We start from the raw sequence: 22,608 nt of genomic DNA, 5'->3' as shown, positions 1-22,608 counted from the left end.
ATCAGCTTCATGGTTGTGGAACCACAGCTGTGCTACGCCCGCCAGGTAGAAGTTGACGTTCCTGGGCTTGTCGGCGTCATCCCATTTATTGTGGGCGCTTACCCACTCATACGAAGTGAGCCAGTTCTCGACGTCCTGCTCGTCGGTGCCGTTGAAAATGACAGGGTCTGGCTGCCGTGGTACGCCGGAGCAGTGTAGCGGGAGCACCTTGCTGTGGCGCGTCGTCAGGCATTGCCAAGGCTGGGGGTAGAGTCCGGATACGGAGTTACAGGATAAAAAGGGAACCCGCACGCTCCACCAATTGATAGGACGCATTCAAGGTTAGATGCGCTTGGCGTTTTTATGAATGCCAGAAACAGGCAACGACTTTGGTTTGGTTTGGTGCCTATAGATATAGCACAACCCACTATGGGGGATTGGCCATGAATCGGGCGTCAGTAGGAAGAAAAATGATGGATACTTAAATGGGATTTTCTTACTTAAGAATGAGATAATAAATTAAGTCTAATCGCAAAGAATAATTTTCATGCTATAGCATCTTAAAATTTGAAGCAAATATTTTTGTTGTCTTGTGAAAAAAATTACCATGGCAGTCGGCTTGTTTCCATTCCAAAATTAAATAAGGCATCACATATGTTCCTATTACAGTGTCCTAGGGCCGACGCCCCCCGAGATAGAATGATAGGTAGCGTAATGGTCAATCCAAGTTGACAATCGGCACCTTCTAGAAGTCGTTTTCTATGCATGGTGAACCTACGACACTCTATAAAGAAATGATCCATAGTTTTGGGTAAATTGCTATAAATGCATTGAGGGGAAGGCGCGAAACCAGACCTATGGGAATAGAAATTAAGCCTTGGTATTCGGCAACGCATTCTAGTAAATGAAACTTCAAATTTTCTTGTTGAACACCATCTGCTGTGCCAAGGAAATGTAAGGTGCTTAAAATTGCTGTTATTCAGTACGCATGAATTGGCCTGTTCTTCTTGGACAGAGATCTTTTAAATCTCGCAGAAGTGACGTATGCCGAAGGTCTTAGGATCCTCAGAACCGGGCCTTTAAGAGATGCCGCTGCTAGTGCGTCTGCTGATTCGTTTAAAGTAAGCCCCGCGTGCCCTGACACCCATACCAGATGGATAAGGCGTAAATGTTGTGGGATGGTTAATGAAATTCTCGGAGAATGATGGATGAATTGGGCACTGATAAAGCGGAGAAAACAGACAAGGAGTCGGTTAAGGAAGGAAAGAGTGGAGAAGGAAAGGCAGGGAGGTTAACCAGTTCAGCACCACCGGTTTGCTACCCTACACATGGGAGCGGGATGAGGGGGAATGAAAGATGGGGAGGAGAGAGAGAGAGCACACAGCACAGCACACACATCGTCAGTCACAGTCCGTCACTCTTGCGTGGTACCTGACATCACTGTCACAGCCGCTTGTCCAAGCCCGTTGCTTTTAAAAACCGAAGTATTCCCTTCGTCGCCTTCAGCTGCGATGTCTTCTGTCGACGACATGTGAAAATCACTTCAGCTGACATTGGTCTGTTGTCAAGGTGCGCTAGAACGGACGCCAGGGACAGTCTCTGAACATTATATCCAGGACAGTCGCATAGAATGTGTTCCAGCGTCTCCTCGCAAAGACAGGCATCGCAAAGAGCGTTGTCGGCCATTCCAATCAGAAATGAATAAGATTTAGTGAATGCCACCCCTAGCCATAGGCGATAAAGCATAGTGGAGTCGGTTAAGATTACGACTGAAGTAATAGATGTGGGAAGTTTTCGTAGAGCTAGGATGATCGCTAATAACTCCGCCTGAATTATTGGCGTAAAGTAGGGTAGTCGAAGAGAGAAAGACCAATTTAATAATGCCGAAAAAATACCCACTCCTGCCTTCTCTTCACTGACAGAAGCATCTGTGGCTGTTACTGCATTTATTTGGAGGTTCTCGAGGTGCTCATCTAACAAACTTTTTAGGTATCGAATAGGCAAGAGTTTAGCGTTATTAGTAAATATATCATCGAATTCTACGCTTACTGTCATAGTAAGGAAATTTTGAAAATCCAGATCAAGGATTCCTATTTGTAATGGCTGTAATAGTTTCTGCACAAAATCTACCTGGGGACAATGCAGTCTGGACCATAGATTCTCAAAATACAGTCTGTTCTGTAATAAACATATCGAAAGAGCGTCTCTGGGGAGAAGCATATATATTCAGTAATGTTCGGACTGTCAGTATACGAAAACGAGTTTGAAGAGAAGGCAGGTGAGTTTCATGATAAAGAATATTACTCGCTACATATTTTGGGAGGCCGAGACATAGACGTAGTGATTGGCGTTTTAAAAGAAGCAGAGGGCGTAATTTATAAGTAGGACCTCCAGAAAATAACACGCATCCAAACTATGGAATAGGGCGGACATACATACAATAAATCATCAGCAAGGTCTCCCTGAGCATTCCCTAACGATTGCTGCTGACTCTTCTTAATAAACCAAAGCGCGTAATCCTTTAGATGCGATGTATTCTACGTGTCTCTTCCGATTAAGGTTTTCTGTGTAAATCATTGCAGGTATTTTAAAGACTGCACCTGCGGAATAATCTCCTGGCCATACGACAATGTTATTCGGATAGGAACAGTTAAGGGAAAAACAACGATTGCACTTTTGCTGACATTTATCGACATTTGTATTCCTTCTAGCCAAATTTCAATCTGATTCAAATACGATTGCAAAGTTTTATATAAGCTATGTATATCATTTGATACCGAGAAAAATGCGATATCACCAGCGTATACGTATACCTGTACGTCATGATGAGTCGGGATGTGATTTAGTGAAATAATAAATAATACGGGGGAAAGTACACCACCTTGAGGAACGCCCCCTGTCTCTTTGTAACTGTGAGAAGAAACACCATTTTGATAGCAATTAATTGTGCGTCCGCTTAGAAAATCTTGAATCCATGCAATTATATACTGTGGGAGACTCACACTTTCGAGTCTGTTGATTAAGGTACTGTGATCGACACCGTCATACGCCTTCGCAATGTCTAAAGTCACTAAGGCCGCGTACTGCCTGTTGCGGTGAGCGAGTTGAAATCGACTCTCCAAGTCAACATGAGCACACCAAATTGAGCAGCCGGGCCTGAATCCTATTTTAGAATCTCTTAATATTTTGTTCTCGCCTATCCACCTATCGATGTGACCATACAGAACTCTCTCGATTAACTTTACGAGATTTGAGGTCAGAGAAATAGGTCTAATGTTGTCTATTGTATATCCATCACCTGGCTTTTTGAGTAGCAGAATTATTTTGGCAGCCTTCCAATCTGGATGAATCCATGCATTTTTAATCGAGAAATTTATAAAAATAAGCAAATCCTGGGGAGATAATCCGAATAATAGTTTTATCATTGCTGTACTTATGCCATCAGGACCTGGGGCTGAAGCTGACAGCATCTTTACCACTCTCATTACTTCTTCTAATGTGACTTCTATGTAATCATTAGCCGTTTTAGGCGCCGGTATATGATAGGGGCGAAGTGATGTGAACCGACGCTCTAAGCCTTTTGCAATCTCCTCCAGTGATTGTACCAAATCACTGGAGGTTAAGCTAACAGACTCTACATTTATTGGGGCTGAAACAATCTTTTTAGACCGTAGAAACCTAAATAGGGCTTTTTTATTACTAGACTGCGATAGGTCTCTGTAATGTTTAGCGTTATAATTTTCTTTCGCTTTGTCAACTGTTTGCCTGAATGTAGCTGTGACCAATTTATAGTCATTCCAATTAGGTGGACATTGATTATACAGTAACTTTCTCCAGGCTGCCTTTCTTCTTCTATATTCGCGTTCACAGTCCGGATTCCACCATGGTGAATAAGTACCCCCTTTAGGTGAATGCATACTGAAGCTGGATTTTTTGCAACTGTCACTAATCACTTGACACAGATTAACTGCCTTAACTTCATTATTTAGGCCAATCTGTTTACTTAAAGCTGATCGCAGTGAATCTTGAAATTTACTCTAGTTAACGTAGGTGCGGATATGCTTTTGGACCAAATTAATTGGTCGCATGACTTCAAAAATTATTGGAAGATAGTCGCTATTTGTGGCCGAGGTGATAGCAGACCAGGAGAAATTTTTTTTTCGTGTTTAGGTAGTCTAAGAAAGACTATCGTCTTGAAAAATCGGTGGGTTTCAGGCGGCACCGGGATTTGAAATTACACAACGCGAACTGGAAAAAGTGGTCTAACACCGAATGTGATTTGCCGGAGACATAAGTTGGGGTTCTCGAATTTATATAGTAAGATTATTTGACGAAACCAAATCCCGCAATCTTTTACCACAAGGGTCGGACTGATAACCCCATGATACGTGGTGAGAATTAAAGTCAGCAGCTATGATTAGATCCTTTCGGCAGGCTGCAAGTTCGGCATGAAGAGAAACTGTATTGAGAACTCCTGAAGGAAAATAAACATTGACTACCGAAAATGGGGCGCATCCAGGAAGCGTTAAATCCAATGCTAGAATCTCACTTTCAGCAGAGAATGACTGGTGACTAATCTTAGCTCTATGACAAATTTTTGTTGAGATGAAAAATGCTAATCCCCCTCTACAAGAAGGGCGATCTAGACGAAAACTGCGATAATTCTTTAAATGAAAACTCTTCTCTGTGGATAACCAAGTTTCTTGCAAAATAATCAAATCAGGAGAAAGTTCTTCACAGAGATATAACAGATCAGCGGCTGCAGCAAAAATTTAACGACAGTTCCACTGCAGCATTTTCAAGCTTCCTATGTTGACGATATTCCGGCAGTATTTACTGCCGTCTGTAGAATGTTATCCTTTAGGAAATCATCCTTTGTTAAGCTGTCATTTTGACTCTTTTTAGCTTTTAGTTTATTGAGGGTAGTTGCTCTCGGGGAGTGTGGAGAAGCACGACGTTTACACGTTCGAGCATCCAAATCCATGTTCTCAGTGGTATCTGAACCGGTCTCGTGACTGTTAAAGCCGTCAGGCTCGACAGGAGTTGAGGGAGCTGCGGTGTCATCTGTACTGCGAGGCGAAGCCTCTGCCGATAGGTGTTTCTTTGTATTTTCATCAGAAACTGTGATTCCAGAAGGAACACTTGGACGCGCAGTAACATGCAAAAGTTGCGACAACTGAGAAGTGAAAACTTGCCCAATTGTCTCTGAAAGGTTCGTAAATAAACTGTCAAGGGCTTTTGCCATAGCCTTCTCTACAGCTGCAGCTACAGCATCCCCAAGAGATGCATTCATTGCTTTGGTGTGACGAGCAGCAGCTTCAGCATAACCACATCATTTCTCTAATGCAAGTGCACGAGCTTCACGATGCGAACACCGTTTCCTTTCTATAATTTGTTTAATTTAAAGCTCTTGGTCCCTCGCAGGGCATTTCGTAGAGTCCGCAGGGTGGGAACCTTCACACAAACAGCATCGTTCACTCTGAAAGGAACACGTTTTTCCATCATGGCCTTCTCCGCAAATGCGGCAACGAACATCAGACCTACATCCCTTAATACGGTGGCCATATCGCCAACACTTAACGCATTGCACTGGGTGGGGAGAAAGTGCTTCCACCCTGTACAATAAGGACCACGCCTTGATCTCTGACGGCCTAGTTATGCCTGCAAAGGTGACAGTGACCGACTCTGTGGGGACTCTTTGATTATCAGAAACGCGTGAAGATCGGTAGGCTGAGACGGCATCCGCCGGGGAGAAGATCTGGAGGACCTCGGAAGCAAACAGACTCACGTCGACTCCACGAACGAGCCCCTTAACGCAAGCTAGATGAGGTGGAATAAAAGCCCTCACCGGGTGCTTCGCGAACATTTGACACTGCAGAAGGTCGGAGACACAGGTCTGGCCCGGCGAACTGCACAGAATGCCCCATCTGCCAAACTGTCAAACATCGGTTATGCTTTGGAAGTGCGGTGTTGCTTTCCGCAGCTCTCCTTGAGTCGCCTTTGGAATTTTCACACGGATGAATCCCCCATTGGTCGGCACTAGGGCCAGTGGAACGCTGTGAATGCCAATGCGCAAGAAAGCCTCTATAGGAACGTCATTAGTGGGAAGCGAAGCCGTCCAGAGGAAAGCCCTCTGGTCGGGAGAAGAAAGAGACATTAGGAACTCACAATCAGATTAATTACGCAATAAGAGGAAAGTACCAAACGAAGCTAAAGAAAAATAAACCGCCTCATACTAGACCAATTCCCCGCAACACGATTCGAACAGCACGGGCACGGGCAGCAGTCGTTCACGGAGACAGTGCACGAAGCTTGGCAACGGCCAACGACCAACAACAAGAATCGTCTTCTTAGTCTTCTGCTGGCGCCCGTATTTGTCACTACATATTTATTTATTTATTACTCTCGCTCTCTCTCTCTGTTTCTCTCTTGCACCTCCTCTTGTCATACTTGGTTTTGACCGGGCGGTTCAAACGAGTGACAAAGTTTTTCGTGTTTAGGTAGTCCAAGAAAGACTATCGTCTTTAAAAATCGGTGGGTTTCAGGCAGCACCGGGATTTCAACACGGTACCTCCCACTTACGTGGCAGTCTCTACAGCCAGCTCTACCGCTAGGCCACCTCTAGACCACACACACGCACACATGTCGCTCAGGCGTTTTTTTTTTTTTACGATGTGTCTTACCTAACACTGCAAAATATTTGGCGAAATAGACTCAAGTTCCTGTTAGCATTTGTCAGGAGTTGACTTTCCACAATGTTGATAACTTGCTTCAATGCTTCTCGCATCTGGAGGCAGAGGGGATGACATGTAAGTGGAGGCGGGGCTTTAGATATACTCATCCTACCCATCGCAGAACACGACGGCGACAAAGGTGCAAAAGATAATCCTGCAGTCGACAAGCAATGTTGCTTTGGAAAAATTTGCGAGATGGTGCATGTTACTTCAGTAGGCAGGTAGTGTTTCTAAGCGAACACATCAATATTGCTTCTCGGTGAAATAACGGTGACATGGTTGCACACGAATGCACTCTATGTCTACGAATGAGTAGCAAACACTGAAGTTTTTTTTTTTCGTGAAATCCCTCGCCTGACAGGTGGCTGGCCAAGGCGAACACGTTCTCCGGCCAGGCTGCTTCTTCCCTCGTGGCGCCGAACTGGTTCATGAAGAGGACGAAGAAGAGGCCGAAACACGCCGACGGCATGCAGACAAGGAATGCTGCTGCGGCTATGGTTGCGGGGATGCTCCAGCAGCGGTCAATGATAACCGCCGCTTCAGTGTGTCCGTGGTCATCGCTTGGACAGCGACCCACAGGCATTCCGACCTCCATTGAGCAAACGCCACCGACGTTCAGGCTGCACTTTTTGGAAGAGATAAAAAGAGAAAAACGATGTTACGCCAAATAAATTATTGTGTAAAGAAATGGCCGTCCGGCAGTAGACCTTAATGTTCTACGGAACACTACAATGACGATGGCCGAGAGCCACTTGCTTGCATGCAGCTGAGTGTTGCGCATCTCCACCAATTCACAGGTGACCAGATAAACATTTCGTAATCAATTTATTCATGGTTGAAATGATGGTAGACGTGGAGTGAGGAAATGGACTCCGCTGAGCAGCGCAGTCTTAAATATTGGCATGGAGGCAGCCGGTTATATATTAGCAGAGAAAGTGCAATGTGTCCTTGAATAAGAAACGTTCCTCCTATAACACTTCAACTATGGAGGTGCTGAAGCAAACGCACAGTAAATGTGCATGTCGCCAGCTTTTTGCAATTCAAATCTTTTTGTTCAGTATTTACTACGCGAAACATAACACTATGTGTTAGTGCCACTGCAGGAGAAGGCTCGGGAGAGGGGCGCATTGCAAACACTATAGAAAATAAAAACGAGAGATCTGACACGGAAATACTTACGTCCAATTGCATTGCTCACGTTTTGCATTGCAAGAAATGCGGCAGTTCGGGAAAGGTAGAGAAACAAAGCGAACACTAAAAAATGCCAGGCCTGCGCGGCACACGCAGCACAGTCACAGTGTAAGCTAATCAAGCGTATCGACAGCACAACCTAGTAATTTGACTGAATGCGTCAGGAACGCGCTTGGGACGCCGTCGCGCGTGCAAGCCGACGCGTTCCACCGCGGATGGCTAGCGCCGTTCGGCCCAGCCAAGCGGCCGACAATGCAACTACGGCTGTCACATCATAGCCTCCTCTATAACTATGGTCATATTCGCTCCGATTGCAACGCGCCCGACGCGGTCTGCTTGGGACGCCGTCGCGCGTGCAAGCCGACGCGTTCCATCGCCGATGGCTAGATCCGTCCGGCCCAGCCAAGCAGCCGACAATGCAACTACGGCTGTCACATTCGCTCCCATTGCAACGTGCCCAATCTAGCGCAATCGACGTGATCACGAGCGTCCGTCGGCATGTGAGAGCCATCTGGTTAAGGAGGCAGCAAAATTTACGGTGTCTGAAAGGTTGAGTTTGCCGGCGCCGTAATTTTCCCGCTCTCGGATAGCAAGCGCTTGCGTGGCTCAGTGGTAGCGTATACGCCTCCCACGCAGCGGGCCTGGGTTCGATCCCGGCGGAGAGCGGGTACTTTTTTTCGCATGCGATAGCGGCTACGGGGCGGCGGCATCATCGCGACTCGGAATGGCAAATGGAGTAAGCCCATAACAGCTTACGCTGTAATGAAACAACGGAATGAACATCGGCAACAACAGAAAAGAATCCGAGGACACCTAAGCACTTATGAGTTGTCAATACTAAAGCATTAATGTCTAACTGAACACCGCTGAGCGGTGCTTCGAGTTTCGCGCTGCGAGTAATGTATCATAGCGTAACGTGCTGCCCGAGCCAGCAAGCAGCAGCAGCCTGCGGGGCCAAGGTCGCAAGTCCCCGACGTCCTGCGTGACGAGAGACCGAGGAAGCAGCGGCGGGCACCAAGGCCGGCAGGCGTGCGCAGCAGCTAACCTAGTGGCATTGACCGAGATATACGAAGGTGCCTCATAATCAGAACTGGTTTGGCACGTAAAACCCCAGAAAGAAGAAGAAGAAAGGAACGAGATATACGAAGCGCGCGCCGGATTCTATGCCGGGCCTGTATCACTCTGTGCGCCGCTACATTGCTGTCGGTGCACTCTGTCAGGGTCGCAAACGACCTGTTGCATTACCCGCTGGACGCCTACACCCCATTGCGGTCCTTTCCGAACCATTATTTTGCGTTTTAAGTAATGGGAGCTGTGGGAGGCTGCCATGCGCAGCTATAACTCCGAACTTCAGGTAGCTATCCTGAGGTGGGCTGAGGTGGTAGAGGCGGCCTACCGCGAGTAGGACAACCTCTCTCGCCTTCTTCTCGCAGCCCCTTTCCCTTTAAGATGGGATAAATAAAGTTGTTTCTCTACCTCTCTTCGCGTCGGCATCGATATCCTAGGCCCTTTTCCTACGTGTAAAACCCGCAACAAGTGTGTTGCTGTCGCGACTGACTACGCCATCACGCGAGCATTGGCGACAAGCTGCGCTACGGATTTTGCGGATTTCCTTCTGTATGACGTCATGCGGATCCCCGAGGCAGCTGCTCACGTATCGCGGCCACGCATTTTTGTCCCGCGTTGTCAAATATCTTCTTCGTTCCTGCTCGGCCGCGCACGAGCTAACCACCGCATATCAACCCCAAACCAATGGGTTAACTGAGCGGCTCAACCGGACGTTGACGGAGATGCTATCCATGTCGTCCCAGTCCTGTACTCCTGATCACAGGGACTGGGACGGCTCGTTACCCTACATAACATTTGCCTATAATTCGTCCCGCCAAGAGACCACCGTCTTTTCACCATTTTATCTACTGTTCTGCCGCCACCCAACTTTGCCCTTCGACATACTTCCACGCGCGACCTACATCCCAACTCAGTATACCCGCGACATCTTCGCCCTGGCTCGCACAGCTCGCCAGATTGCCCGCTCACTGCTCACTGCCTGACAGGTTGCGCAGAAGACGAGGTACGACATCTGCCACCGGGGCGTTCATTTCTCCCCTGGATCCTAAGTTCTTCTATGGACACCAGGCGGCCGCATCGGATTGTTCAAGAAACTTCTCTCGCGCTACACCGGGCCTTACAAGATCCTGCGTCAGCTCGGCGACGTCAACTACGAAGTCTCCCCGCTGGACTATCGTACATGGGCTGCCCCTGTTGCCACTGATGTCGTCCACGTCTCTAGGCTGAAACCCTATTTCACCGCGACTTCGCCCCCATAAACACTACCGCCGAGACCGCGGCTTTCCGACGGGGGCGTGATGTTGCGGAGCAGCGGGGCATGGTGTGTCCATGAACAACGAATACGATTTAGCTAGGAGAGCGCGCGGCTGGCTCGGGCAGCCATCTTTTGTATCCAGCGTTGCTGCGATTTTGTAAATACGTGTAAATACACTTTCGCTTCACTATTTCTGCCCCATGGCAATATTATACAGGAACTTGTTTCACAGCTCCTTTAAAATCTGCAAAATTAAAGTACGGCCTCTCCGTCATTCGGGAAAGTATGTCATACCACGCATCTTCACCACTTTTGGCAAAAGAACCCGCATCTACTGTGTTCCTGATCACTTCAATAAAGTACGAACCCTCCCGAGCATTACCTGATTAAAAGACCTTAAGAAGTTTGTTCGACCTTGGCTGATTGAAAATATAGACTGAGGTAATTTCCAATTTGCCATGTTCTTAAAGATTTTATTTCGTGTATGAAAGTGTGCACAGTAGAAAATTTACTATCATTTGTACTGTTAGTTTTTGTTTGTTTGTTCTTACGTCGCACAAGCACTTGTTGCGTATTTGGTTGGTTTTTTTTTTTCTTCTTTGTCTACTATGCTTTATTCGCTCTTGTTTCATGTGCTTAACCTGGCTGCGCAGCCCCGCACACAAGCGGCAACGCTTATGCACGCTGGAATAGAGCACTGCACGGGCCCGGCCCGGCCCGCGGGCCGGGCCGGGCCGTCCGAAGCGTTTGTCGGCGGGCTCGGGCCAGGCCCGGGCCGGGCTCGGGCTTGAGGCTGCGGGCCCGGGCCGGGCTCGGGCTTGAAGTCACGGGCCCGGACCGGACTTGGGCCCGCTCATTGAAGGGCCTAAGTAGGCCTTCGAGCACACGCGACTGTTATGCATTGCATGTTTCAGTGCATTCTGTGCCAAGCTGAAGTGACACGTGCAAGATGACTGTCATCATCATCATCAGCCTATATTTATGTCCACTGCAGGACGAAGGCCTCTCCCTGCGATCTCCAATTAACCCTGTCTTGCGCTACCTGATTCCAACTTGCACCTGCGAATTTCCTAACTTCATCACCCCACCTAGTTTTCTGCCATCCTGGACTGCGCTTCCCTTCTCTTGGTATCCATTCTGTAGCTCTAATGATCCATCCGTTATCCATCCTACGCATTACATGGCCGGCCCAGCTCCATTTTTTCCGCCTAATGTAAACTAGAATATCGGTTATCCCCGTTTGTTCTCAGATCCACACCGCTCTCTTGACTGTATATCTTATCACATGAATATATCTTATCAAAGAAAATAGTAAAACAGATGAAGTTCTCATTTTTAACAGCGGAGCTGTTTCAGCCGGGCCTAATGTGTCCGCTGAATCCAAAAATGTGGGCCGATCCTGGCAGCAGTGCAGAAAGGGTCCAAGCGGAATGGCACATACACCTGTGAACTAGCGAAGCTGAGCCTGGATAAGTTTAGCTAAGAATGGTGGGGACTAATTGCCTATTGATAGGCAAATGATAGCCCATCAGTAGCTAGTCGATAATCGATCAATAATCAATAAATTCCTGAAAATACTGGGGATGACTTGGTAGTGCTTAGCCTATCCCAAATACGTGGCCAATATCTTGCAATAGACAATCGATAGCCAATCAATAGCTAATCGATAATCAATCAATTATAAATAAATTCCGGGAAATGCTGGGGATGGCTTGGTAGTGCTTAGTCTAGCCCAAAAGCCAGGACTAGCTAGGTGCCCATAATCTCCGCTGTCTCTTTAGCATTGCGCCGCCAGTGCAAGCTACGCTAAATTTTTTTTTTCTTTTCCGCAAAAACGAACATTGTTTCCGCGTAAGGAAAAATAAATTATACAAAGAACCACTCCTCAAACTATTTCCACGTTACCGCTTTTGCCATCGCACCAGTGTCGATACTATGGCATTATTTTAGCTCTAAGACCAGTTACTTTTGTGCTTCAATGCATAAAACAGCGTTTTCCTCAAAAAGTTAACTGGAACGCCCATGCATTTCGTCGGACACTTTGAAAATTATTATCTCGAAACTGGTTCAGTCTTGAGAATTCGTTCCAAGTGGATACGCCTTGCGAACTTAGCGGCTATAATTCGTAGATTGAAAGGTGTGCCGTAAAATAATTAATTAAAAAGTTAATTCGCGTAATTATGTTAAATATTCAATTAGGCGTTTTGACCATCCATTAGGCCATCCATGTCAGAATTAGCTTGCAACTACATAAAACAATTAGCCTCCTTAGAGCGTCGTCGCAATAATGCGAACGCAAGAAATCCTGAGATATGGTCTATTCCATACTTCAGAACACTCTATTAGCATCAGTCGTTAATACATTACCTACCATTCACTTTGAACAGATACAAAAATGGCGGTAATTTTAGTAAGAAATAACTCAGCTGACAATTTGGTCGCTTGTAATGTATCTGATGTGATTATTATTCTGCCTTTGTGTACTGGTTCTGAGTATATAATGTAAATCCTGTTTCGTTTTCTTAGCAAATGTTGATCTTGTAAAATTCAGTTTCATGCTATGTTGTATAGCTGGTGTTGCGTTGTTTTGTATAGCTAGTATTGTTATTGTAGTGTTGTTTAAAATGCATTCTGTTAAAACTTTTTCCAATTCTGTTAACTCGCCTTGACGCAAATATTCTTTGTCTTTCCGATCATAGCTATTTCGTCTATGAGGAATTCCAGCGATAGCTGGAAATATATGTAAATTATTGTGCATGTGTGCAGCAATGTTTGCTGTACTATTGCCTTGCCTGGTCTTATGGGTCACGTCAAGCTACATATGTAGCTTTTAGTCCAAAATGACCGTCCAGCATGTAAACTGGACAATAAATTAATTTGATTTGATTGATTTCGCCGGACACTTTGAAAATTAGTATCTGGAAACTGGTTTAGTCCTGAGAATTCGTTCCAAGTGGATACGCCTTGCGAACTCGGCGGCTATAATTCGTAGATTGAAAGATGTGCCATAAAATAATTAATTAAAATGTTAAATGGCGTAATTATGGTAATTCTTCAATTAGGCGTTTTGATTTCTCGTGGAAGTAATCGCCGTCTCACCGAGTAGTTTAGATCAAGGATTATAACTGTGCTATCTCCCACAGGCAATCTTTCAAAATTTGGTTCAGGTAAAATGAAATGCTTTGTATATTTGCATGCTAAATGACATCATAGAACCATATCATACAAATCAAGGTAAGTGCATGCGCACCACCAGAAAAATAGTAGCACAGGCAATGGGCCGGATTACTGATGTTGCCGTGGGAGAAACAAAGATTTCGGCATTTTATTGGTTATATACTGCAGCTGATTAAGCCTCGAGAAGGTGAGGCTGACAGATACGGTACAATCTGTAAGTAAAAAAAAAAAGATTCTTTTCTTACAGGCCGGGCCTGGTCATGCACACGCGGGCCCTCGCTAAGCTTAGTAATGAACGCCCGGGCCCGGGTCGGGCCCGGGCTGGTCTCAGTCATGTACGCCCGGGCCGGGGCCGGGCTCGGGCTTTGTATTACGGGCCCGGGCCGGGCTCGGGCTGAAAAATCAGGCCCGTACAGTGCTCTACGCTGAAACACGTTGTACGAATTGAAGTAAATAGAATTTGTTATTATTAATATAATAATAATCAATCAATCAATCAATCAATCATGTTTATTTAACGTGCCCAGGAACAACCCTAAGGTCTGAGTGCTGGCGCACGCATACATTACAAACCAAAAACAAGACACTCAGGGAAAAATCATTAAAAAATAAATGAATAAAAATAAAAATTGTGAAAAGAAGAGAGTACGGACAACAAAGCGCAAAGTAAATACAAAAGAAAAAGGAGGAGAAGGACACTTGAACAATACATGATATTATAATACAAGGCAAAGCTCGGACAAGAACGATGACAAGGAGTTATGAAAGATATCAAGTTCACGAAAGTAAGCGTTATAAAGATTCTGTATTCTGTGGACAGTTGAGTGTTCGTGATGACAGGCAGGCACATGGAAAGGTCTATGTTCTCTGGTGATCTTGCGTGGGATGCGGAACATGACACAGCTCAGAAGTTCGGGACACGTGACGTTACCGTGAAGGAGTTTAAAGAGAAACAGAAGGTCAGCGCGATTACGTCGGTCGCGAAGCTGAGGGCAATGCCACAATCCAACAGTGCTAGTACAGGGTGCAATGTCCATGTTTGCAAAGCGGTGATTATATATGCTTAGAAACTTTTTCTGGACACGATCTATAATGTCACTGTTGGATCTAGAAGAGCCATTCCAGACGACCGACGCATATTCGAGTTGAGGAAGGCAGATGGTTGTGTATAATTTGCGGAACGGTGTAGGAGACTTGAATTCCCTCGATAGTCTGCATACAGAACCAAGAGAGCGCATACCCCGCATTGCAACACGTTTAGTGTGAGCCGAAAAGTGTAAGGTTGCATCAAAAAGTACACCAAGATCATTGATCTCGCAGACCTTACACAACGGCACAGAATCTATAGAATAAGAAAAAGAAATACTTGCTGTTTTGCGTGTGAAAGTCATGACTTTGGTCTTAGCAGCATTCAAGGTAAGGTTATTATCCTTGCACCATTTAGAAAAGGAAAACAGGTCAGACTGCAGGGCGTGACAGTCATCAACAGTGTGAATATTCTTAAAATCTTGATGTCATCGGCATATAGAAGGAAAGAAGAGTTCCGAATAACAGAAAGAACGTCATTAATAAAAATTAAAAAAAGGAGTGGTCCTAATACTGACCCTTGAGGGACGCCGCTAGTTGCCAAGTAAGAAGAAGATGTTTGGCCATTGACGTTAATATAACACGATCTATCAAGAAGATAACTGCGCAAGAGATTCACAACTGACGAGTCAACATCAAGGTGCGTAAGCTTGATCAGAAGCAGCGAGTGGCTGACTACATCAAAAGCCTTGCTGAGATCACAGTAAATGGTGTCAACTTGCCCCCTTTGAAGTACCGGCGTGGAGATCTGTGTCATGAAACTTGCGAGATTTGTGATAGTGGAGCGGCCGGTGAGAAATCCATGCTGATTCGGAATGAGCGAGTTCTTCACAGTAAAAGACAATATGTTGTGAAGAGCAAGCTCCAAAATCTTGGGCGTAGCACAGAGAAGAGAAATTGGGCGATAATTCGACACATCTGATTTACATCCAGACTTAAATACAGGAAAAACACGAGCGGTTTTCCACATGTGAGGGAAAGTGGAAGTAGTCAAAGAGTTATTAAATATAGATGTCAATACAGGAGCAAATATACTGCCGTAAGCTTTTAGAATTGCGGAAGGGATGCCGTCAGGGCCGCAGGATAGGGAAGGCTTCAAGCGCCTAAGGCATTCGTGGACAAGCTCTTCATCAAACAGCACAGCACTAGATGTAGGAACCGTCGTGTGCTGCTGACTGGCATCAGCGTTGAAACCTGCATCTTTATATAAGGAAGAGAAATGGGCTGCAAAACAATCCGCGACTGCTTGGACTTCTGCCCCTCTAGAGTCAAGTAAGCGAAAACCCTCTCCATGTTTATTGGAGCACTTACGGATATACTGCCAAAATTCTGCCGGCCGGTCGGAGGCGTTTTTTTCCAAGAATACCATATATGAATCTTGATCCCGCTTATAGAGACGTTTACAGAGAGCCCGAAAAAAGCGGAATTCTTCTCTGTACTCATTAGGCAACGTAATTCTGGATTTTCGGTGTGCGCGATCTTTATGCTTTAGGGCAATTATGAGTTCAGACGAAAACCAGTGGGGATATCTAGAGCGTCTAGGCCTGTACTGGGGAATGTATTTGCGCATACTGCTCAAAACAAGCACTGTAAACTGATCTACTTGGTCATTAACATTGCTTTTGTCGGTAACCAGTGACCAGTCGGTGGTGGACAAGGAATTATATAAACCAACATAATCACCACGCTTGAAAGCAAAGCGTGGGGATTCATTTACGCCACTGGAGGAGCTCTGCCTCAGTGCTGACACAGAGGCAGTTATCTTAATAATAATAATAATAATAATAATAATAATAATAATAATAATAATAATATTATTATTATTATTATTATTATTATTATTATTATTATTATTTTGATCGACGAATATTTTCACAAACAATGGTTATATTTGCAAATTTTTGCTTGTCCTTCTTGGTTGGCAGTTGCCTCGGCTCTCTCCCTTAGCAGATCGCCTAATTTCTCAACTCCTTGCGACTCTTGTTGCCCGCTGCCAATTTTGTACGAAAAGTGCAGTACAGTTAGGCAAAAACATGGCCAGACGACGAGCGACAATTATATTGCTTATGGGTGTAACGGGTTATTGCAGGGTTTGACGATGGACGCTGTTTCGTATGATTTTATTTTCTCCCTTATCTAACCCATATCATGGGTATATGGTTCCGAGGATCTGCCATCGTGGCGGTGATGCGCCTTGTCGCTTCCTGGCCGTAGAACCGTGGCTTGTCCCGTCTTTGACCATAGTCGCGGCTCAAGACGGGAAGACCTCGAGCCTCGCTCATGCGGGGTCATACAGCGCCTCCTGGTGTCTTAGTGCATTTTAACACGAACGTGTTTTATGTCGGGGTCTACGATCAACTTCCTGTAACGGATGCGACGTCGGCGGCGAAAGCGTAAAATATGAACTCTTGACTGGTATGGTGCCGCATACTTGAAGCGGTGAAGCGAAGTACTGCATCGTGACAGCAGGGTCCTTCAATACTTTTCTCCTGGTCATGAAACTCCCGCGTAACGCTATGGGAGAGCTTCATATAGCGCCCGCAGTTGCGGCGCCGCGGCGCTGGCGTCGCTAGAAGGGCGACGGGGTATGCGGCCGCTGCCGCCGGAAAGCGGAGTGTCGGCGCGGCGTGCTGTTGTGCATAGTTGTTTTTTGTTCCGTCTGAACGTGTCTCTCCATGTAGTGACATCGACATTTTGTAATTCACCATAGTAGTGATACCTAACACTTGTTGTGAGCCAGGCTGCCGCTCCGGATTCAAGGGCGTCGACGAAAAAGTCTCCCTATTCTGTTTACCAGCCAACCCGGAACTACGCGACAGGTGGAAGCGAGCAATCCCGTGACAAGAGACTGCCGGGTTCTCGTTTGAATCGAAGTACTTTCGCGTGTGCAAAAAACATTTTGATGCCGGAGACATTATTCGTGCGGACGTGTGTACAGTGATTGGAAACATTGTGTCACTGCCACGCGATCGACCCAAACTGGGAGAAGACGCCATTCCGAGGATTTTCCAAGGCGTGCCTGTGTAGTTGTTTAAGCCCAAAGAACGTTCGCACGCACCGAACCTGCAAAAAGGCGGCGAGCGGTATCTTCAAACTGCGCTGAAGCCGAAGTTGCGGCCGTCGCAACTTCAGACGTCACCGATGCAGCCGAAGAAGAAATTCACGGTAAGTGTGGTACACACCTTTGGAGTATGCTACTTGCTCACTACGCAGGTAAACTGGCATCACTCTCATTGCGATATTCGTTCTTGGTCACTCTTTCCAGATAAAGTACGAACTGTTAATCGCCTTGGCGGTCCTGATGCAGAGTGCCTAACAGAGCACGCTATTTGCTTTGCCTGACAGCTGCAAAGGATGAAGGCCCAACTTCGCACTGTGAAGCCACAATTTCATTCGTGTCAGATGAAGCCCGCAAAAGCGGAGGCCCAGGCAAATGAAAAACGTGGCATGCAGGAAACCTATCAGAAGCTGTCGGGCCGCGAGATGCTCATTATAGATCAGTGCATCATGAAGGCAAACATGACATGAAGTCCAAAAAATCGGTGCGGTAAGCCCTCATTCCTGATGTTTTTTTTTGTTTTTTTTTTATAAACCGCGACGGTGTCTGTGTTTAGAGGTTTACTTGAAGCACGGCATTTGCAATGAACGTGCTTACTTTTTCCTTAATGATCCAAACGAAAAAGTGATAGCGCTGACTAAAATGAAGATGGGCCACGCCTACTCTTAAAAATCCAAGATCTCTTTTAGCATAAAGAACCTACTGCTAACCAGGTGAACTTTTTAATAACACACAACAAAACAACTTGCAGAGTTGCTGTGCACTGTATAGAAATGTGATAATGATTGTCTAGCCATTTGATGCTAATGGCAAAGACGTCTCGTTTTAAATCCAGTGAAAATCTATTATGCTTTCTGGTGTTTAATATTTTTCACTCATGTCATTCACTGAGTGATAGAGCAAGATATTTGAGTTTCAGATTGATATTTGAGATCCTGGCGGGTTTTTTTTTTTGGAAGATATACTACTGGAGCCGGCTGAGTGTATGCAAGATATCAATCATCCGGAGTCAACGAAGGGCGGCATTTTGGACTAGCTTGATGGCTAGAGTGCAAGAAAGTTTAAGAAAATAAGCTGCAAGGACTGCCTCCAAACAATGAGGAGCACCTCCCGAGAGCCAAGTGCACTGACCTAAATAAAGACTAGGGGATTTTTTCAAGTGCCATCAGACCAGCTGCTTCGCCTTCGGCAAATTGTGAACGAGCACCTAGGAGTGTGCACCGTGGACGGCCTGTGCCAATGTCAACATAAACATTGTTGAAGACATTCTGCTCGACGACCGTACTTCCTCGGCCAGTGTTGGATGCGCAATACATTTTGTACGCACTACGGCTGAAGTTGTGCACTTTTTTTTAATTAAGTGCCGTTTGCATTTTTTTACACGCGAAAGGAAAAGACTATTTCGTGCTAGTGCTCGTTCATCCTGTCCAGCGACAGGAGAGAGGAAAGCAGGGACAAATTATTTTTCTTGGTGTTTTTGTCTCATTCTCTCTATCCACCAACTTTTCTGCCAGTTTATCAAACGCAATCTTAATTGCAACCATAAGTGCACTAGTGCTTGCTGCACTTTTGCATTCTTGACGCTTGTTAGTAATTACTCCCTAATAATCGTATACCATGCCCTCCATTCCGCCCTTTTACTAAGTAGATACTATCCTGCAAGGGGTAGCGTGGTTAGCACTAGTCAAAACGCGATCCACAAAGACCTGCGCAAACTTGTTTTCTGTTAGGCAGAAAAAATAATGCAAAAAATTAGGCTCTAGTTGGGTTAAGAAAACTGAGTCTAAAGACAAACAAGAGAGACATGCAAAAAAATAATATAGTTATTCAGTTTGATCGGTAAATGTAGTCTTGGATAACCTAGTGACGATGGAAGCTCGGAGCTGGTTTCAATCTGCGCTGGTATCTTTATAAAAAGACTCGGCTGGTGTTTTCGGGCGACTAAGTGAAACGCCAATCTTGAACTGATGGTCACTGTGACATAAAATGTGAATGAATGAAAAAAAAATACATTCGCGCAGGTTTGAACTGATCACGTTTAAATTTGCATGCGGAAATGCAAGAACTTTCGCTTAGAAACCATACATATTTCCTATATCTAGCATGCACTGTTCACAGCTGCTGCTGCAATTAGAAGACTTTATTCAGACGTACCTGTTCTGCGCGCGAAATTCCCATTGGCAGCTTCGCGATGCCCCAGAATAAACAGGCAATGAACAGGAGAATAAGCGCTGCGGACCGCCAGCGCGCAGTTGGGCGCATCATAACTTCTTGCGGAAGCAACGTTAATCTGTACGTCTGCTAGGCTTAGTCATGGCGCACTCTACATTTTAAGCGCGATTTTAATCACCTACACATGAATCAAGAAACGTAGGTGTAGGTACGAGCACAAGTGAAATTGCAACACTTGACGGGCAGCCTTGGGTTAACCATGGCTAACAATGAATGACTTGAAGTAATAAACTCCCATGCTATCTTATTTGGTCAAGAGTAAGCACTGCTATGTTCATTTAGCGGACACAGTTAAAGAGAAATATGGGCGGGGTGTTTTTCATGGCAAACATTCACGCGAACGCGCGACTGCCCTTCCAAGCTCGGCAGATCGGTGCCCTTCTACTCACGGCGGCGCCTCTGGTGGCAGATTTTGTCCCTGTATGAAACTTCGGCGGAAGTTTCATGACCAGAAGAAAGTATTGAAGGACCCTGGTGACACTAACGAGTGCCGACAGTAAGCCCTTGTCTCAGTGCAGCGGAGGCTCCAACGCGGAGTAACCTGGTGTAGGCCCATCTGCTGAGGTGACGACGCAGTATCCGCAGGTGGCTTGTCTTTCGCGTCGGATAAGCCTTTGACGCCTCGTCGCCTACGCAGTGCAGCTTCAACATGCATCAGCAGTGCTTACACGTCGCCTACTGCTTTGCTTGCGGTAGAACCAACTAAGAGAACTGCTGCGCTAAGCATCGAAACCAACATGGAAATAATGAGACAGACGAAAACATTCTGCCATTTTTTTGGAATATCAATCTGTTTCACGCCCTCACTTTAGTGTCCTTCCTTTGACCCGATCAACGATCGCTTCCACGTATCGGCCATAATAATACTGCAACAGCAGCCTTTATCTGTAAGAAATATCGGCAAGAAATAAAGAACAGGAAATTTTTGTCGAGCAAGTACGGTAGCTTCTAATGAACACTGCCCGACCGACAAGGTTTATGTGCCAACAGCAAGGCCTACATATGCGCAAGAAAATATGGGATGGCATTTTTATAGATGTGATGAAAGTTTTCTCCGTGGTAGAAAAGTATTTAGAGCAATATTCTATATCAATAAAATAAAATAAATAAACAACTAATCGCCAGAACCAACTTTGAGTTGACACCTTTATAAGCGATAGATTACGCATTACAACAACAGACGCGTTGCAGATTTCACTGAAGAACGCGGTAATTTCATGCAACATGTAAAACTTGTTGAATCACAGACACGACGTGCTTGACGTTGTACAAACGCGTCATAGCGCCAAAGTACGATGTGGAAGTGCGCCACTGCGTGGAGAACTAGGAGCCGTACTTGCGCACACTTACAATGTCCAACACACGAGCAAGGACGTGGTTGATTGCACCCCCACTAGAAGACGTGGTAGCAAACTCATTTGGAGGCGTGTTGAGGGGAGACCTCAACTCAAGTATGCAGGGTGCCTTCATGAAATCGACGGTCCTCTTGTTTTGGCGCTCGTGAAGATTTGACGGTGAACTACTTGGTATGCTTCAGAGGTATCTTCCTGCCTGTGTCGTTCTCATAGCACATTTGCGCTCATGGGGGGAAGCTGAAATAAGCGTAACACCCACCTTAACGTGCAACGAAGTTGGCTGGGTAGGTTAAGATGGACGGCGTTCCTTGAGTTGCAGAGATCTCGCTCGCTTTGTGCGTTGTATGGAATTTTTTTTAGTAGTTTTCAGACTCGAAAAGTGCTGGAAACGTGCGCACGACCTTGTGCGCTGCCGTCTGCATTGTCGGACATAGAAAGCGAGAGCTCTCCGTTTCGACAGACCGTGCCGAAAGCAGGGGGACCTGACAATTACGCTGAGCAGCGCGCGGTCCCGAAGCGCGGCAGCCACCGTTATCGTTGCTTGGTAGATTGTCATGAACATGAGGGGCGTAATCATCATGTGTGGTTCTATTGGTTCCCCGGAAAGCCGTAGGAAGCAGAGCGACGGGAACGCTGGATACGTGCTGTTCAACGCGTGAAGTACGCAAGAGAAACGCTCTTTGCTACGTATACACATGTAAGGTATTTACAACCTATACATGTAGGGTAAGCAACGCGACTTGTTCACCTGCCCAGCGCCCCGAATTAGGTTAACCAGGTAAGGTTAACAAAGGTCAAGGCCAGCGAATACCGACTAAAAGTAGTTTCAGAGCGCGCAGCCAACACGGGGCAGATTGCAAGACCACGGCTGTCAGAATGCGAATTTTCGAACTGCCACCGCGCACACGCACACAATTTGAATAATATTGTGGAGACAAATGTCGAAAATTACGCACAACTGCCGTGCATGCTGCAAAAGAGCTTGCGCGATTGACTGTGCTGCAAAAACGGCATAGACGCACGGCGGCCCGAAAGTGCGAATTCGGCAGTCGTCGGTGGACCTTTCATGATTCCGCTTCGTCGTTTATAGCAGCTTATTTTGCGTTTCCAAAGAGCAATCTCTTTGTCCAGTCATTGTCGCAAATCGCGCGAACATGCCCCGTACAACTTTCCTGTGTTTCAATGTCGTATGACATTTGCTGAACTTGCGAGTGGCAGTGCGCCGAAATAGTCCCTGGGATTCCCTGCACGTCGAAAACGTACTGGGCGTTGATGAGCTTCCTGCCTGTTCGAAGAGTGCTTGGCCTGAAGAATTCTTGCACGCCTGAAATTCACTGAATTCCAAACAGCACCAATAGCGAAAGCGGCGGCTCCATTGCGCTCCTGAGCTTTCAGCAGCATACGACTACCTTTCCCCCTACTCGAAACCAACGAACTCGCCGTAGGGGGCGCTGTTTAGCGGCGCTTTTGCAG

At 46.0% G+C, this 22,608-nt stretch overlaps 1 protein-coding gene across 1 annotated transcript in view; it reads right to left on the bottom strand.

Moving 5' to 3' along the window:
- Positions 1-6,077: 6,077 nt before the first annotated feature.
- Positions 6,078-22,608, bottom strand: part of LOC125944333 (uncharacterized) — a 43,547-nt gene continuing 27,016 nt past the window's right edge. Inside the window, exons 2-3 of the mRNA XM_049664710.1 lie at positions 7,068-7,333; positions 6,078-6,112 (exon numbers count right to left, since the gene is read on the bottom strand). Coding sequence (XP_049520667.1) covers positions 6,078-6,112; positions 7,068-7,333 — 301 coding nt within the window. The remainder of the gene's footprint in view (positions 6,113-7,067; positions 7,334-22,608) is intronic.

Source organism: Dermacentor silvarum, chromosome 3 (assembly GCF_013339745.2).
Source record: "Dermacentor silvarum isolate Dsil-2018 chromosome 3, BIME_Dsil_1.4, whole genome shotgun sequence".
Taxonomy (NCBI): Eukaryota; Metazoa; Arthropoda; class Arachnida; order Ixodida; family Ixodidae; genus Dermacentor; species Dermacentor silvarum.
The sequence above is the reverse complement of the archived record's forward strand: the minus strand, read 5'-3'. Positions and strand labels throughout refer to the sequence as shown.